This window comes from Barbus barbus, assembly GCF_936440315.1.
Source record: "Barbus barbus genome assembly, chromosome: 30".
In the NCBI taxonomy this organism is placed as follows: Eukaryota; Metazoa; Chordata; class Actinopteri; order Cypriniformes; family Cyprinidae; genus Barbus; species Barbus barbus.
In genome coordinates this window covers 10942073-10960812 of record NC_136758.1, presented here as the reverse complement: position 1 = coordinate 10960812, position 18740 = coordinate 10942073, and the positions used below count along the sequence as shown (strand labels likewise).

The following is an 18740-nucleotide window of genomic DNA, read 5'->3' as shown; positions in this document are numbered from 1 at the left end:
CTCACTGCCGACAGTCTGTCTCACCTGCAACAGTTATTGTTTCCGCACATGAGCACTTCCCTCCCTCCACAGCAGATAGTACAATAGGACTGGTAGCCATCGTCATCGTATTGATACGCACATTCTAGGAAGCAGTTCTATAAAAGAACAAATACATCAAATAATAATTCATTCGTATCAAGGAATACTGGGCATATGTGGTTGACAAATGAATAACAATTGCCATTACAAAACCGTTCAAGAATAGAGGAGAAAGTTTGGTGGTAGTTTAGTATTTATATTTCATTGTGTTTCATTTTTTAAAAAACATAAATATATACATATTAGTGCTGTCAAAATTAGCGCGTTAACGCAGACGATTAATTTTTTCAGTTTAACTCGTTAAAATTATTTAACGCCGTTAACGCAGGGACAGGGCCTAGGGTTGGCTACCCCACTTATAACTGCTAATTCGGTCTCTTTTCTCTTGACAAGAAGTGCATTTGTTCAGTCGCAGAACGTCTTTAAGAGCACATCAAACAGGAGACGTTTCAAACACGTCACTTCAGCGTCAGGCGGAAGTCAAACGAGCGCGGAAACTGTACTGTGTTCATAGCACATGCTCTTCATTTACATGCACAAAGGTGCCGGCGTGCGCATAGCCTGTATCATTTCATATCAAATCGTGAAAGAAACTACGAGCATGCAATGTCATGATCAGTTAAGTCATGAAGTTACCAAAAAGGCGATTAAAGCTGCCATAAAACTGTGCATGCATGTAATATGTTATATATGAGTTACGAGTTATTGAGAACATGTATGAGTTATATGAGTTATTAAGAACATGTCTCTGAAATGGTTTTCAAAACTGTCCTGGAGCAGCCTAGCACTGTCTCCCTCATCTAACACACCCGATTCAACTCGTCAGCTCATTAGAAGAGATTGAAATGGGTCCGACCTGAAATGGGTCAGAAAAGATATTGAGAGAAAATAAGATGTGTGTCAGATCCGCATCATGTTCGGTTGCGGCAGCTCTTAAAGAAATAGAAGCCAAAACAACCTAATAACCAGCTGCTGTGATGTCTGTTCATCAAGAACAAAGGAAAAAAGAGGAAATCAATAACTTTTATAGTTTTAAGGATTCATCTGTATTTAGTTTAGAATTTAGTGTTTGATAACTTTATTCAATTTCTGTATATTTCTGCTGAGGGGCACAGGTATATAAATGTGAAGATTGTTTTAAGTTCACTTAAATTAGAAGTTATTTATAAGTCTAATAAATGTTCAAATTGATAGCTCTTAATTATAACGTTGAATGGCTATAGTCAAAGATTAAATATTAGGGGGAAACATTTTTATAGGGAAATCAGTGTTGATACCAATTAATAGGGATTTCCCTATAAAAATGTTGCCATTAAACAAATATTGAACATGTACTGTCTTTATGTTGTTTGTACATTCATTTGAAGATTGAATGTGAAATGATTGCAATAAAAAAGTATATTTAAAAACTTTAATGTTAGGTGGGATTCATCGCGATTAATTTCAGAAAAATGTGCGATTAATTAGTTAAAACATTTTAATCGATTGACAGCACTAATACATTTATATGCGCAAGCAGGGTAATGTCAAGCCATTAAAACATTTCATCTAATTTAATTTCTAGTCCTGTCAAACGATTAATCGTGATTAATCGCATCCAAAATAAAAGTTTTTGTTTACATAATATGTGTGTGTACTGTGTTTATTTATTATGTATATATAAATACACACACATGCTTGTATACATTTAAGAAAAATATGTTACGTTTATATATTAAATATATTTATATATAATATAAATGATTTGAATATAAATATATACATGTAAATATTTTCAAAATATATGCTGTATGTGTGTAAATAAAATAAATAAAACAAATAAATTGTTTCATCAAATGTCAATTTAGTAATCACAACATTATAATGTACAGTATGAGAAATAAAAATAAATAAACAATTAAAGTCCACAATTAAGCATATAATACATGATAAATTATTTTTAAATAAATAAAAATGTCACTTGATACTTGATATACTTCCAATATACTTAGCACCCCTACTTAATGCAATTAGTTCCAGTAAAACTATTTATTTGACAGCAAGATATGTAGAATATATATTTAAAGATTACAATTATCATGCTCAAATTTTAGCATAACTTACAGGCAAATCTTTTTGATTGACTCCATTTGTCTTTTTTTCTACCAATAATGTAAATGGACATGATAAAATTACAATCAGGCAAACAAAGCAGCCCTCGAGGAAGTAGGAAGCAGGAATTTCCTGGCTTTTACCTTACAGCTTTGGCACATTCCTCCAATGAAGAGTGGGTGCTCCAGGGAAACATTAAGGCTGCCACAGGAGATGCAGATGTCTGGAAGTGTTCAAAGTGAGAGAGAGATTTTAGCAGAGGCTCTAACACTGACAGACAGCCAGTTATGAAACACACCTCAATCTGTATGTGTAACACATACCTTCAATGTTTCTACATTTCTGACGAACTTCGTATACAAGCCTCTCTGAAAAACAACAGAAAAATAAACATTTAAAAACTGGAAAACCTCCCAATGTTTCACACATTTGGCCTAATTCAACTTGACATCTTGTTGAATAGAAATTCCAATGGTTTACATTTACATCACCTCGACAATTAAGTTATTTAATAGTCAAAACACTATTTTAATAGCAAGCCAGAATTTTTATTAACTGATATAATGCTGCTAATTGTAGTGGTACTACATATTAAATATATTAAATGTCAGAAATAATTGATGATAGATGGTTGAATAATTGAAAATCTTCAGTGCTGAACTGGATTAAAAATTAATGCAAGGTTCGGAGTCAATTATTCCAGTTGCCACATTGTTGACATTAGTTCAAAAGTTTCATCAAAACAGCAGTTATTAGATTAGCTTCTTTGTCATTTTTTGGATGTTTTGCAGTGGTATAATGAAATATTAAATACAAATAAATTATATAAATATTTAATTTCAATTTGCATAATGCAATACACATTGTACCAAAGCAGCAGTGCTGTGGTTATAACAAAAAAATACACTAACGTTTACAGATTTCTATTTTTTTAAGAAATCAATACTTTTAAAAGTGACAGTAAAAACATTAATAACCTTACAAAAAATCTTTTGAACTTATCTATTTATCAAAGAATCCTGGAAAAAACGTATCACGGTTTCCACAAAAACATTAAGCAGCACAACTGATGTTTCTTGAGCATATTAGAATGATTTCGGAAAGGCCTCTGAAAATTCAGCTTTACAATCATAGATATAAATAACATTTTAAAATATATTTAAACAGAAAACAGCTCATTTAAATTGTAACAGTATTTCACAATATACTCTTTTTGAACGGTAGTGTATGTTATGTTATATTATGTATACTATTATTAAAATATTTTTCATGAGATTTTTATTGCACCACTTTTTAATAGTTTTTTATTAAATATTAAGCAGGTGTTATAACTAAGATGAAATATAAAGCCATTTGTAACTACCAAAACTGTTGCAAGTGAAGTGAAACTCTTGGCTCTACATATAACCCACAAAGGAGATGGTGCAAGACTGCTCCAGTTTTCCTCTGTTTGAGTGTTTAATAAAGCTCCCTGCTGATTTAACAGCTTGTCTCTTTATTACTACTGTTAGGTTTTCCTGCCCTAAAACATAGGAAGTAATTTTGAAATCTTTAGTATGTATTATAACAACAACAACTGAACAACATTTAGGTGAAAGTGCCATTTTAAAGCTATGTTTGAACGTGTGCCCCAATTCAATACAAAACACGTCTCTTTAAACTTGTAGGATTAGACGAGACCCCTGTCATAGTTCCAGACACACCCTCTTGTGTTTACTCTGCTGGCTGAGTAGATGAGAGCGCTAATCCTGATTTAGCATGTGCGGGTGTGTGTGTTTACGAGTGAGAACTCTTTGAACTCGCTGACCTGGTTCAGTGAGAGTATCCGCTCACCTCGAGTCCGCTCGTCGATGATGTCTTTGACCTTGGGTTTCTCTGTGGCTGTGCTCTTGCGGGGCTTTTTTGCTGGTGGGGGCGTGTAGGCCGCAGCCTCTGGCTCAACCCACATCTCTGGATACACTTCCTTGTAGGGGTTACGCTCCTCTGAAAAAGGCACAATGGTACGTATAGCTATTGGTTAATGGTTAATGGATAATGCGGTGTGTCTATGTAAACGTCCGGCGGTCAGGATCATTTTGATTTAACCAGTAACAGAGCTTAATTCCTGGCAGGCTGGCATGTGTACAGGCTTAATGGATAAACATCTAGTAAGCATCTACAAGAAATCTTAAAAGACAAAATTCTCCAAAATCTCTGAACCGAGGAACTGTACATCAGAAATCTCACCGGTTTGCACATTTCTGGTTAACAACAAATGAATCTTTCCCTTCAAGTCAGCATGAACTCAATAGCATGGAGAAACTTGGAAATAATGGAAAGAAATTACCCCAAAATGAAAAGTGAAATTTTGAAGAATCTGCATGCATACTTTTTCCATTCAATGACAGTTCATTAAAGGGGTCATATGATACGATTTCAACTTTTCCTTTCTCTTTGGAGTGTTACAAGCTGTTCGTTCATAGATGAGATCCCTAAAGTTGCAAAGACTAAAATCTCAAACCCAAAGAGATATTCTTTATAAAAGTTAAGACTTGTCCACGTCCCCCTAAAACGGCTCATTCAAACACGCCCCCATACATGTCTACGTCACGATGTGGACATATTTGCGTAATGCTGCCCAAATGTTCACGCAAAGAAAGAAGGCGTGGTTTCAGTAACCGCAGTAGTGTTGATGCAGCCATGTCAGGGAGACACTGTGTGTTTCTATGCGAAAGCAACAGCACTTTATTCGGCCTTCCGAAAGTAGATGCAATTAGAAATCATTGGTAAAGATTTTTTTACAACACAACAGCACAACCCAAATGTTCAAATTTGTGCCATGCATTTTATGGATGACAGTTTCGTGAACCTAGTACAAGGCTGTTGTGCACGAAGGCTATTTCTGAAGAAAAGGGTCAATTCTGACTTTGCTATGACGATCTGGCACTTCTGAATCAGTGACTGTAAGTATGTTTTGTTATTAATTCAAGTATTTGCTATTGACTCAAATGCGGAGTTTTGCGCATAACGCGTCGTGTGTGTGTGAGTGTGTGTCTGTGTGAGGGCAACAGGGTCACATCACAGCGGAGTGTACAGCCTGTCAGAAATCATCTTAACTGCGGCTTGTGTACTACAAATACATATGAGCATCATCACTGTGTCTGTCACGCAACTCTGTTCCCCTTTCGGGCTTGAACTGATAAAACTAACTTGAAAGCTGGAGCTTGAAATTATGAAAAGGGGCGTTACATTTCCGGCGTGTGCTTGTGGTGTTCGGCCAATCACAATGCACTGGGTCAGTTGGCCAATCAGAGCAGACTGCACTTGTTGGAAGGAGAGGGTTTGTAGAAAATGACGCGTTTGAGAGGCGGGGCATAGAGGAACTACAATAATGTACCGTATTTGAAAAATTATGTTTTAACATTAAAGCATGTCAACATATTCTGTTACACCAAATACACAAAATAATGATCTTTAAAATAGCATCATATGACCCCTTTAAAAAAAATAACATGGTTCATATGACTTGTTATAGTCGCTATATTCCAAATTGTCCACATGGGCCTTGTGGGAAAACCAGACAGAAATTTAATTAATTAATCACTGAAACCTTGCCCTTCAGTGAGCTCTTGACACAAGAATTGGTGCAACCTATTGAGTCATGGATAACAAATCAGTTCAATTTGTGAACCTTATCAACTGGTTTATTGAGGAGAACTTGAACTAAAATGAACAATTCATTCACTGATGAAGTTCTCAAGTTCAACTCATTTGAATCAGTGATTTGGTCACAGTGGTTCTTAAGTTAACAGCTCACAAGAGGGGAAGTTATAATGGCTTAAAGTTCATTCTGTTTCTCACTCAAAGCTATATAATGAATTCAGAAGATTTCACATGAATCATATGGACCACATTTATGGTGCTTTTTTTGTGATTTTTGGAGCTTAAAGGGATAGTTCACCCAAAAATGAAAATTCTGTCATTAACTAATAACCCTCTTGTTGTTCCAAACCCGTAAGACCTTTGTTCATCTTCAGAACACAAATTAAGATATTTTTATGAAATCCGAGAGCTTTCTGACCCTCCATAGTTAGCAACTGTACTACCACGTTCAAAGCCCAGAAAGGTAGTAAGGACATCGTTAAAAATACTCCATGTGATATCAGTGGTTCATCCATAATTAGAATATATTTTGTGTGCAAAGAAAATAAAAATAATGGCTTTATCCAACATTTCTTCTTGAAACACTGATGTCACATGGACTATTTTAACGATGTCCCTACTACCTTGGAACGACATGCGGGTAATCAATGAAAGAGTAATTAATGACAGAATTTTCATTTCTGGGTCATTATAGACTGTTGTTCTTACAGAGTTTCATGAAAACTCCATACGTTTGTGTTCCACTGAAAAAGAAACAAAAGTCTCTATTTGTGTTCGACTAAAAAATAGCAGCACATGAAATTTAGTAAATGACAGAATTTTAATTTCTGGGTGAACTATCCCTTTGAACAAGCTTGACATTTTCCTTAGCCAAGCAAGCAGATATCAGTATGAAACAACAGCAGTCTTACCTTTAGGCGGCTCTAGACATTTAGGTCCTGTGGGTTGAAATCCCGTCATGGCCCACTCAATCATCTGTTTGTTTTGCATGTCTACTGACTTAGAAGTGTCAGTGTCGTCACTCTCCGGGCATGTGAGGAAGGGTTTGCCTGCTCTAGTGCTGGCTACCTGCAAAGCATGCCATTCAAACATTTTCTTTAGAGAGATTTTTGCTTGGAATACAACAATAAACTAGAGAAGATCTGATTTGTTAAATTCCTACTTGTAGCACTTCAAAGATGGCTTTCTTGTACATTGGTTGTTTATTGTAGGTTGGCTGGTGAAAGGCGTTGTGGAAGGAACTTAAAGGCAACAGTTTCTCAACACAGACCTACCGGGAAAAAAATTAAACAAAACCTTTAGAGGGATGTTCCGGGTTACAATACAACCTCTATCGACAGCAATGGTAGCATAATGTTGAGTACCAGAGAAAATTATCATTTGTCCCTTACTGTCAACAAATTCTGTCACAAATCTTAAGGGATAGTTCACCCAAAAATGAACATTTTGTTATTATTTACTCACCCTCATGTTGTTCCAAACCTGTATGAATTTCTTTCTTCTATTGATTACAAAAGAAGATATTTTCTATCAAATAACTGCTTGTAGCCATTGACTTCCAAAGTATTTTTTACCCACTATGGAATTTAATGGCTACCAGCAACTGCTTGGTCGAACATTCTTTAAAATATCTTCCTTTGTGTTGAACAGAAGAAGGAAAATCATACAGGTGTGTAACAACTTGAAGGTGAGTAAATGATGACAGAATTTTCATGTTTGGTTGAACCATCCCTTTAAATTGCATTGTTTCCTGAAAATTAAAGTCATTCATTTAAGATTTAACTTGTTTTACACAGTGTGCTGTAAGAGTGAATACAAACTCACCACAGAAAACTTGCCGTCTCCGAACCACATGACCCATCTTGTGCCTTCAGCCGCCCGGCTGCGTCCAGTCATTAACCAGGATACAATCCGGCCGGGCCACCAGGAGAATCCTCGTAACTTTCCCCACACAAGCTCACCAATGCCGAAACCTCGGCCATCCTGCAATTTACAAACACAGGACGGATCAACTTGTGATTTCAATCACTTTACATAAATACAAAAAAATGCTCATAACATAACCTGTGTTTTTTTAATTATCTTTAATTCTTTTCACTGTATAGACTTTCAACCTGCATGGCAACTCTGTGGTGATTGCTATAAATGGACAACCTTTAATCCTGACACTTAAACTGCAATTGTAGCAAATTGCTCTTCTGGTGTATGCACCCTCACAAGCTGGCTTTGAACTTTTAAGTCTAAAGGTGTGGTAACAATTACCATTGTTCACCAAATTTTCATGAATTATGAGGGTGAAAAGTTTTCCTACACAAATTTTGCAGTGGTTTTGTGTTGGTCACGTAGATTCGCCGAAATGACCAACAGAAAGCTACTTAGTTTGAATGTGTCTTCTGTGTGAGCTGTGCTATCTCTACACCACTGACAATAGACAGTGGGCCTTTTTTGCCCACATAATTTCACAGAAGCTTCACTAATGACCACATCTTAAAGGGATAGTTCACCCAAAAATGAAAATTCTGTCAATAATTACACACCCTCTTGTCGTTCCAAACCCGTAATACCTTCATTCATCTTCTGAACGCAAATTAAGATATTTTGATGAAATCCGAGAGCTTTCTGACCCTGCATAGACAGCAGCGTAACTACCATGTTCAAGGCCCAGAAAGGTATCAAGGTCATCATTAAAATAGTCCATGTGACATCAGTGGTTAAACCTTAATTTTATGAAGCTACGAGAATACTTTTTGTGTGCAAAGTAAACAAAAATAACAGCTTTATTCAACACTTTCTTCTTGTCCATATCAATCTTTGACGCGTGTTCACGAGAGTACCACAAGGCATGCATGTGCTGTTGCTGACGCAGGATCCGGCGTTCTGATGTAGAATCCTGATGCGCTGCAACTTGATTGCAAGCAGAGGAATGTGCACGCATGCATCGTGGTATTCTCATGAACGTGCGTCGAAGACTGACACGGAAGAGAATAATTGTTAAATAAAGTCATTATTTTTGTTTTCTTTGCACACAAAAAGTATTCTCGTAGCTTCATAACATTATGGTTGAACCACTGATTTCAACTATGTCTTTACTAACTTTCTGGGTCTTGAACATGTCAGTTCCCTTGCTCTATGCAAGGTCAGAAAGCCCTCGGATGTCATCAAAAATATCTAAATTGGTGTTCCGAAGATGAACGAAGGTCTTACGGGTTTGGAACAAAAGTGAGTAATTAATGACAGAATTTTCAATTTTGGGTGAACTAACCCTTTAAGGCAAAGAGCTGTACGACAATAGTTTTATTATAGTTTCAAATTACTCCCAGACTTCATATGAAACAAACCCTCCAGCCGAAGACAGGCCCCACTGTTTAAAACTGGATTTCAAATCTGGTTAGCCGGATAACTTCCAGGATAACATTGCATAATCCTGGGATTTCTCTGAGAATAATTAGCCTATCAGCAAGCAGGTGTCAAAAGTCAGAAATTTTGTTTTGACAACAAAACTAAGTCAACTTTAAGCAGAATTTGAAAAAGGAAAATCCCACATTTATCCCAAAATTTATCTGGCTAACCAAATAAGCCACAACTACACAACCAACCACCCAAACTACAGAATGTCTACACAATATTTCTAAATTATCAACCCCAAGCCACCAAGATCATGAGGAAGTTACTCGTACCTCGTACTCTGACTCTGTGTCAGTGGACTTGGTTGAGGTCTTGTCTCCATCCCCTATAGACACGGGCTCTGGAGTGGTGGCGACAGTTGGAGAGGCTGGGTCTGTAGGCTGCTGCTGCTGTTGCTGTTGGAATGGTGGAGGTTGTTGCTGGGGAGAAGGCTGGGGTTTGAGGTTGGTCTGAGGTTGAGCTTGAGGCTGTGGCGGTTGCTGCTGTGTTGGCGGCGTCGGTGGAGGAAAGAGTAGTGGGACGGTGATTATGGAGCTGTCTTTTTGAGGCTCCGACTCTACCTCGCCATGGTCTTCCATTGAGTTCATCACAGACACCAGTTTCGCCTTCTTCTCTGCCTGCAACGTAGGGAACAGCGGGACAGGAAGAGGAGGAGGTAAAGCACATGGAACAGAAGTGACTTTCCTGAGAATAGCACAGTTCAGCGCTTGAGTAATGGTGACTACTCAGGTTGTTTATAGTACTTTAATCCCACGTGCCAACACAAATATCCCCATCCTTTTGATAAAGCACAAGTGCCACCCCTTTGAGTGTGATAAGTGGCAGAAACCTGTGAAAACAGTTCCCTTTTCATTGAGGTGAAAGCTGTGTGTGATCACTTCGTAACAATGAGAGCTCCCCCCGTGGATGAGATGGATGCGCGCTGGAGAGTTCAGCGAGTTTGTCCAACCTGACTCTAAGCTATTAGGTCAAAAACAGAGGACACGAGCCAAGCCATGACTTAAGCAGCTCACAGCAAATCCCTAACAGCTGCACCTCTCTCGTCCTCTCGGTCTCTCTCACTCGCACGTGAATCTCTTTCACAGCTGTACTTTCTCTGCTGCTGGGGTCCAACTCTGTCTCCAATTTCACTCACACACACGTGAACCTGGCAGAGTCGCCTGTGTGTGTGTGTCTGTGTACGGAGAAAACGGTTGGATCTGTCCCCAGAAAGCACTCCCTATGTCTCTCTTTAACTCACTCCCTCCATTATGGTGGCTATACATTCATATAAGCCCGCAAAGGGGGGAGAGAAGCTCTGGAGCCAAGAGCTCATGAGTGTGCATGAATAGACAGGATGAGTGTGGAGTAGAAACATGTGGCCTCAAATCAAGAAGCCCCACTGTAGTTTATAAATATCTGTATAGCTTCACTGGCTGCTTCGATGAGCTGGGCCATATGTGCCAGGCTGTTTGTCTTTGACAGCGGTTGACTGTGGAAAGAGTATTTAAGTGTATGCAAGCGGTTTTGTGCATATGTACAAGTATTTATCCCTGCAGTACTGGGCGGTATGATGGTATATACCAGTAGTTCTCAACTGAGCCTAAATAAACTTCCAAGGGAGCTGCAAGATGTCTAATTTTTACATTTGTATAGCGCTTTTTCTAATCCATGTTATTTAAAAACCAACAAGCAAAGCATGTTTCGTAACTTAGCAATATTTCTCAGGTTGAAGAATACTGTTCTAAAAACTCTGGAAATGTGGTTTTCAAAGGACAAATTGCAATCAAGTGTAACACTGAGGTCCTTAAGTGTATAAGATGATACAACAATTCATTTATCTAGGCACAAATTGCATTTAAGCTGCAATATTTCAATGGATATAAGCTGTTTGTCAGAATTTAACAGTAGGAAATTGCTGACCACTGTACCCTTTCTTCTATGTCCTTAATTCAACTTGGAAAACGATATGTGGTATAGGGGAAATATAAAGCTGCATCATTACCATAACAACGAAAGGTAATTCCAAGTTTCCTGATGTTTCCTCTAGAATGTTTTATTTGTCTTATTAATTAAAACGCATGATTCAACTCATCGGCTTATTAGTGTGTTAAATAAGGAGACATCTAAATATTCTGAGACCAGGAAAACTACAAAGGACATCATACAGAGCCTTGAGGGACCCCATATTTTACTTAACTAGATATTCGTTAGATTTTAAAGTTTCTAATTTTCACAACAAAGTAGTAGTAACCAGAGTGGCAACAGCTTTTAAAAAATAAAACTTGTCTGACAAAAGGTTTTTTTTTCCAAAGTTACAAAAAATATCTGTAACAAATTCAGCATCTAGTTTTTTCCTTTGTAAAATATTTATTTTTTGTTTCATTTAAAGAAACAATGTTCTAAAATTTAAAGTCATTAAGTACTATTAATTATTTGCATGCATTTTTGTCTTCATTTCAGCGGATTTACAAGAGGAATTATCACAGCCTGCGCAGAGACTCCTTTGAATATTGACTTTGACAATGGGGGAGTCACAAAATTTGAGACCCACTGTTACATACAAGTGGGTCTACATACTACATGCAATGGTAGTAACACTGAGACGTAGCTATACCATTTATACCATATCAGATATATTTATCTGGCAAATAGTTTTACACTCACTTATGATTTTTTTAATTAATGCAATACTTTTCACTTCAGAAGTATTTAAATCACTACATTTAATACTATACATCATGTCACTGTTATTCGATATATAAAGCATTTTGTGTTAAATTTCTATAAAAAATAACTACATTATGGTGTCCGCTGTCACTATGATATACAATTACTTATACCATATTTTCTGTCATACACCAGTGGCTTGAGTTATCATTAATGTAATCTTAGTCCAATCATTTCAAGCCAAGCATATAGACAGGATTAAATCAGAATATAATTGAAATCTGAAACCCTTATATAAAGAAAATATTATCTTGTGCTACGCAAGACTGATTTCAACTCACATGCTTGCGGCTCTGTTGGCTCTAAATGTACACAATTTACATTCCACACAACAAGCTGAACTCACCCTATATGATTGATGAAGAGTAAAAATGCCTGCTTTTGATATAAAACCCACACATAACTTCTGACTAGCTTGAAAAACTCCCTTAAGTAGTCAGAGCTATCATAGATACTACAAGGATTGTCAAAACCGATCATAAATAATGACAGAGGCAGCCAATACTGCAGGCAACTATTGTATATCAAATTGTACAGTGACAGGGAGGGAAGAATGTCGACTCAGGAAGAAGGAAAGGGTTATTTATATATAAAAAATGAAGAAATCAATAGAAACTGACTCCCCAAAAACTGGGGGAAGAGAGGAAAGCACTGCGGCTATAAGTGGAGATTTGCTTCTGGACCCTGCTGTAAATGCCCCTCTTTGGGGGCCTCACTGTAGCGAGTCTGGCTCTTAAAATTGAGGGAGGGGGAGACGAGAAGGAAGGAAAGGGGGAGGGTTCCAGGAGTACAGTACTTTACAGTCTTTGTCAGCCACAAACACCCAGCTCAGGAATAACAAGATATATAAGCAGTATGCCATCCACAACAGAGAGCTTAAAATAACCAGATAACAAGTGTATTTATAATAGTCCTAAGAAAAAAATACAACAACAAACTGCAACAATTACAGCAAGCTATACTGTTGGAATCACTTTGAATGAAAGCTTAATAAATATTTACTGAATAAATGCATAAAGATAAAGATTATTAAAAAGCATGAAAACTTGAAAGTTACCCATTTATTAGTCTCGCGTAGCCAGACCTTCAGACTGACGGCAGAAGGTCTGGAATATATGTCCGCTTTCATTGGCCAAGGCCTGCCCATGAGGCCGTTTGACCAACATGTCAAACAACCAATCATAGTTTGTTTCGTTTAGCGTCATGTTTCGGGGCGTGGAATTGTCGCCACCATAACAAACCGGTGTGTGAAACTCTCTGATATATTTTAAAGATTCTTTGCCGCAAACTTTAAATATTTCACATACTTTTGAAAATCCAGCGTTTAGTTGAAACTGATAAGCGTTCGTCGTCACAGTTGTAAACACGACGGCTTTCTTCTTTCGTGAGAGGGTTTGGCACCACGGCAACATTGTTTCTCGCCGGACTGAAAGTAAACGCGACACTCGCATCTCCCGGAAATCCGGTTTAATTCAACCAGTCAGATTACGACTTCGACATTCCTGAAGTGTTTCCAGAAAAGTGTGCCATATGCATCAGACGTTTAGCCAACGGTCCGTGGGCGTGACGTCTGAGGCTGAGACTAGCCATTTATTGGCCTAGTTTTCTACATGTCCAAAAGATAAAAGCTAATTTAAAATACTAAAACACAGAGATGTATTTAGAGAAAATGTTTCTGAAATTAGTACTGGTCTTACATTTCTACCTAACAAAGAATATCCTCCAGCCACTGAAGTAATGAGATGTAAATCTCAGCATCAGCACTAAGAAAATGTGGATGTACTGTAATGGTATCTATAACGCAGGACTTTCATTAAACCAAAAAATTGCCACACAGAATAATACAGAAGCTTACAGAACTAAGTGATAAACTAACCTCTTCAGTTAAAGCTCTTATACACAGTGCACATAAATCCAATACTGAAAGGTAAGAAGGGTAACCTTGTGAGAGAGTGTTTTTTAAGCTCTATGTTAAAGCTGGTGTGCTGTATTATAGGATAGCAGTCTTTAGGAGCGCTACCTATATCTGAAAGGAAACACCCATGGCCTTAAGCTGTTCTCCACATTACAATGATCAACCAAGCCTCTTTTCCAAGAAAGCTCCTCTGGCAAATTCTTTTTTCCAACCTTATTGTAATTTTTTATATACCATGACGATTTGATTCAATTCCATGATCAGCTACTGCACATGGATGCCTGCAGGCCTATTATTTTGCATGTTAGGCCTTTGAATCTGTTGCTGTTCATATGACAAAGGAATGAAAAGACAGCATTACTTAAAAAAACAATATACTTTTATGATTTATGATCATAAGGACAGCCTGAGTCTAGTGTAAGAGACTCTCAGTCCAGCTGATGGAAGTTTAATTTGCCCTACATCAGACCAATGCCATACTGTTAATATGTCATGCATTTTGTCATACTTTTATGCCTTACAATTTTAAATATTTGGTTTCTGTGATAAAATGAACATTTTAGTAGCTAATTGTGATCATTTAAACATGCCAACAAGCTAACATTAGCAAGCTGGCTAACACTCGTGAGTTCTTGCACTGATGAGCAAGAATGAATGTGGTCAACCCAACATTGCAAGAATGACAGCCTTGGAAGCATTAGTTTGGGTTGAAAATTACAAACAAATCAGTATAACGTCAGAGCATGCTACACAACATAGCTAAAATGTTTCTTTCTTCTCTTTAGGGAAGAAAGAAACACTAAATATTGCTTAATATTAATATTTCAATCAATTATAAAACAATACATTAATATTATTTTTTTAATTATAATATAGGCCTGTAAGTATAAATGTATTTATTTAAAAAAGGAATAGTTCTCCCCAAAATGAACATTTTCATAAAATGTACTCACCCTCAGGCTATTCAAGACGTAGATGAGTTTGTTCTCCGATTTGGAGAAATTTAGCATTACATTTGATTACCCTCTGCAGTGAATGGGTGCCGTCAGAACGTAGCTGTTGTTATTCAAACAGCTAACAAAACCCTCATAACAATCCACAAGTAATCCACATGACTCCAGCCCATCAATTAACATCTTGGGGAGGGGAAAACTGTGTTTGTAAGAAAAAAAAAAAGTAACCGTACCAGAAACAAAAGACCAAATCTATAATAATGCTTCCTCCAGTCAAAAAGTCCATCCCCTGATGTCTTTTCACATCAAATTCCACCTACATATTTGTTTACATAACTGTTTTGGACTGTTGTGTGTGATCTGTGCATATTTGTCTCCTGATTCAGAAAAAAAAAAAAAAAAAACAATTTCACTGAAGGAAGCGTTATTATGGATTACATACTTGTGTTTTAGCCAGAAGCAATGTTTTGAAGTTAAACAAGCCTTTATGATGGAATTGTTAACTACAAACATGTAACTTTTCACTTCATAACTAATGTTATTGTGATGTTTTTATCACCTGTTTGGACTCTCATTCTGACGGCACCCATTCACTGCAGAGGATTCACTGGTGAGCAAGTGATGTAATGCTAAATTTCTCCAAATCTGTTGCAATGAAGAAACAAACTCATCTACATCTTGGATGGCCTGAGGGTGAGTACATTTTCAGCAGATTTTCATTTTGTGGTTAACTATTATTTGAAGTTCCATAGCAATTATACAAATTTATAAAACAATATATTAATATTAATTTTAATTTAAGAAAATGTAATATTTCTATTCATTTATTTATTTAATCTGTAAAAAGCCAAACTTGTTGCACACAGCTGACGGACAGTCAGTCTACAGCGCATTAAAACATTATGAACGATTTCCAAACAAACAATGTTTAATAAATACTGTTCCCTTTATCTTTTTCGAACAATGAGGAAACAGTGTGATTTAATTCAAATGCCGGCAGCACAGCAGTGCACACTGAAATTCCAACAGGCAGGGGATGAATGGCTATCACCGCTGTGTGACAATCGCATTTATTTTGATGTGACTTTGTGAGAGACCGAACAAAAGCTGTTCACTTTTTAGCCTCCCAAGTCCAGAGAATAGAAGATGCATTTAGTTTGCGATTGTACTGGGTCCATTAAACACTTGGAAATCAGTAGTGCAGCAGAGGTCAGGCATGCTAAATGAGTCTAAGTGCCTTACTGTTAAAGTTTTTTTAAAGCCTTCTCCTTATTTGTTCACTTCAAGCTGCTCAAAATATTTTAGTTTAAAATCTGCTATTTCCTTAAACTGCGAATGAATCTTCAAAAGCTGAAGTGCAAAAGTCTGCCTGCTTCATTCAGTCTGTGCAGCCTTGACTCAGAGTACGAGCAAGCGCTGGCAGCGCACTAATCACACGCGGTTCCCGGGTTCACTCGGTTCATTCATATTTGCATATCCTTAAAAAGACACGCACCGCATTTCCATTTCAACACAAGCGACAACCGCTGCCAGTTTTACATGTTTACGGTACCGACCCAAATCTGACAGACTAAAAAAAGCATATTATCTTTGTTTTCAAGCTCAAAAGCAAAACTTTCCTTTTAAAAGAAACCTAAAAGCATTAGCTTGAGCTAAAACATGCTACGTTTCTGTATAAATAAACACAAAAAGCACACTGTCAGATCACGGCACACTTAAAAACCAAGTATAGACTTTCAAACGTGAACAAAGCCAAAGATATGCCCTATGCACAACATCCTGCAGAGGCAGTAAAACAGGAAATACATTCAGCTCTCTGCTATCCCCCTGTGATAACATACAGGCTAGAAAAAAAAACCTTTTAAGCAAAGCATTTGACCTGTACTTGCAATGATTTAAGCCCGGTCCGGCACTCTGGTTTAAAAGAGATGGGTTTCCTTTAAGCTACCCGGGGCAGATGGTCCGTAACAAGTCTCCTGGAAATACCTGAAGTCAGCATATTCCTCCTCCAGCAAGTCTACTCAGACATGCACACTGTCCCCTGCGCTATCAACAACAAACAAGCCAGCCGACCTACCCATTCACGCCTGCACTCGGCACTTTAAATCCAACGTGTGAATCGCTTTTTTTCTTGCCCCACTCTTGGCTCAGTGGAGACCGCTTCAAAAAAAAAAAAAAAAAGGAGAAAAAAAAAAGAAAGAAAGCATGAACATTTCTTTGTCTGGGAATTCAGGGTCAGGTGGTTCCCAACAGGAATTCTGGTTGGCTAGAGAGGACTTGCAGAATGTTGGCGGCTGTCCAGGAGGCTGTCTTGCAAGCATCGCTGGAAATTCGCTGTAAACCTCATCTTCACCCTTATATCCATAGTACGGAGTTCATTTCCACTGCAGAGAGAGCAGTGAGGGGAGAGGGGGAGGAGTGAAGGGAATGGGATGGGGGTGGGACAGAGGAATCTACTGTAGCGTAGCACTTATTAAAAAAAAAAAAAAAAAGACATGATCCACTTTGCTCACAGAAAGTGAAAGCAGGCTGGGTTTTATTCCCCCCCTTAGGGCCACCCCTTCAATGCTAACAAAGCTCTGCTGACTATATGCGGCTCAGGCCTCGTAGCCAGAGGAAGGAAACATGTCAAGGCCCCTTTCAATAGAGTTTCCTGCTGCATTGTTGTGTCCGGTGTGGAGCTGCTTCGAGAAAACATGACTGCACAGACCTTCGGAGAGCAAACAGAGAAATGACATGTTACGATCTGCGCTCTCCATAATGTGCCTATTCAGAGGGAAAAAAACAAATTCCCAGGCTCCCGATGGAGGATTCCTGCTCTCAGCGTGAAGAATGCGAAACGCCCATTTCTCTGTAATTTTACGACGTCCACTCACGAGACAACTGTGTGTCCGGCTAATTTGGCCGTATTTCTGGGATCTCTGACACTTTTATGGCTTATCCTCAAAACACAGTGTAGCAAGTGCTGGAGAAAAAACATGGGGGCGGGGGGAGCTTGATGTCGATTGGTTGGCTCCCTTTCGTTACCGAGGAAAAAGAATGTTATGTAACAGAGCAGTTCTCACCATACAACACAGTAGGAAAACTGTCAACCACCTGTACCTGCGATGATATTAGAGATTGAACTATAGCAATGGGTGTTAAAGGGATAGTTCACCCAAAAATGACCCGAACTTCGCTCATCTTTGGAACAAAAATGAAGATGTTTTTGATTAAATCTGAGAGTTTCCTGAACCTGCATAGACAGCAATGGAACTACCACTTTTAAGGCCCAGAAAGGTAGTAAGGACATCGTTAAAATAGTCCATGTGACATCAGAGTTTCAACCGTAATTTTATGAAGCTATGAGAATACGTTTTGTGCACAAAGAAAACAAAATTAACTTTATTTAACAATTTCTTCTCTTCCGAGTTAGTCTTCGACATGCGTTCACGAGAGTAAGACAACAAATATGCAGGGTCTGACAGAATTTTTATCTTTGGGTGTACTATTTCTTTAAGAGAGCTAAATTATCGTTTTGTCCAAATACCCACACTTGCGGTCTTGGCCACTTGAGAGCGCGTGCGGAGGAAATATGTCATTTAAGTAGTCAAGTCGTCAAGTGCAAAGACTGCAAGTGTGGGTATTTGGACAAAGCCTAATTATCTAAATCAGTGTTTCCCAGCCTTTTTTGTACCACATCAAACCCATCAGTAAAGGCTCATCACACTAGGGACAATAACAATAACTATAAAGTTTTAATAATTTTTCAAATTCTCTAAGAAATGTGGAGTCCACTTCCCAACAATAACAATTACAACACATAAAAACATTATCACTGGAATAACTTTCAGAATTATTATTTTTTTCATCAGTTGAATGATAAAAACACTGAGATATAATCAGAATACACCTGACCTTAAAGAGCTCGAGCATTTTAGCCATCAGATAACAAAACTGCAGTG

The 18740-nt window shown here is 37.8% G+C and overlaps 2 protein-coding genes across 3 annotated transcripts in view; both read right to left on the bottom strand.

Annotated features, from left to right (window-relative positions):
- Nucleotides 1-18740, bottom strand: part of LOC306850608 (dihydropyrimidinase-related protein 5-like) — a 618334-nt gene that overhangs the window by 29925 nt on the left and 569669 nt on the right. The window lies entirely within an intron of this gene.
- The window catches only part of LOC306850606 (DNA (cytosine-5)-methyltransferase 3A-like), a 56755-nt gene that overhangs the window by 10373 nt on the left and 27642 nt on the right, over nt 1-18740 (bottom strand). The window contains exons 1-9 of one of the 2 annotated variants that reach the window (XM_079386319.1): nt 16874-16940; nt 9492-9836; nt 7639-7797; nt 6977-7084; nt 6726-6882; nt 4006-4155; nt 2496-2540; nt 2316-2395; nt 25-137 (exon numbers count right to left, since the gene is read on the bottom strand). In XM_079386319.1, coding sequence (XP_079242445.1) covers nt 25-137; nt 2316-2395; nt 2496-2540; nt 4006-4155; nt 6726-6882; nt 6977-7084; nt 7639-7797; nt 9492-9806 — 1127 coding nt within the window. In that variant the 5' untranslated portion in view covers nt 9807-9836; nt 16874-16940. Of the gene's footprint in view, nt 1-24; nt 138-2315; nt 2396-2495; nt 2541-4005; nt 4156-6725; nt 6883-6976; nt 7085-7638; nt 7798-9491; nt 9837-16873; nt 16941-18740 lie in introns of those variants that run through there. The other variant, XM_079386318.1, reaches the window with a different exon arrangement.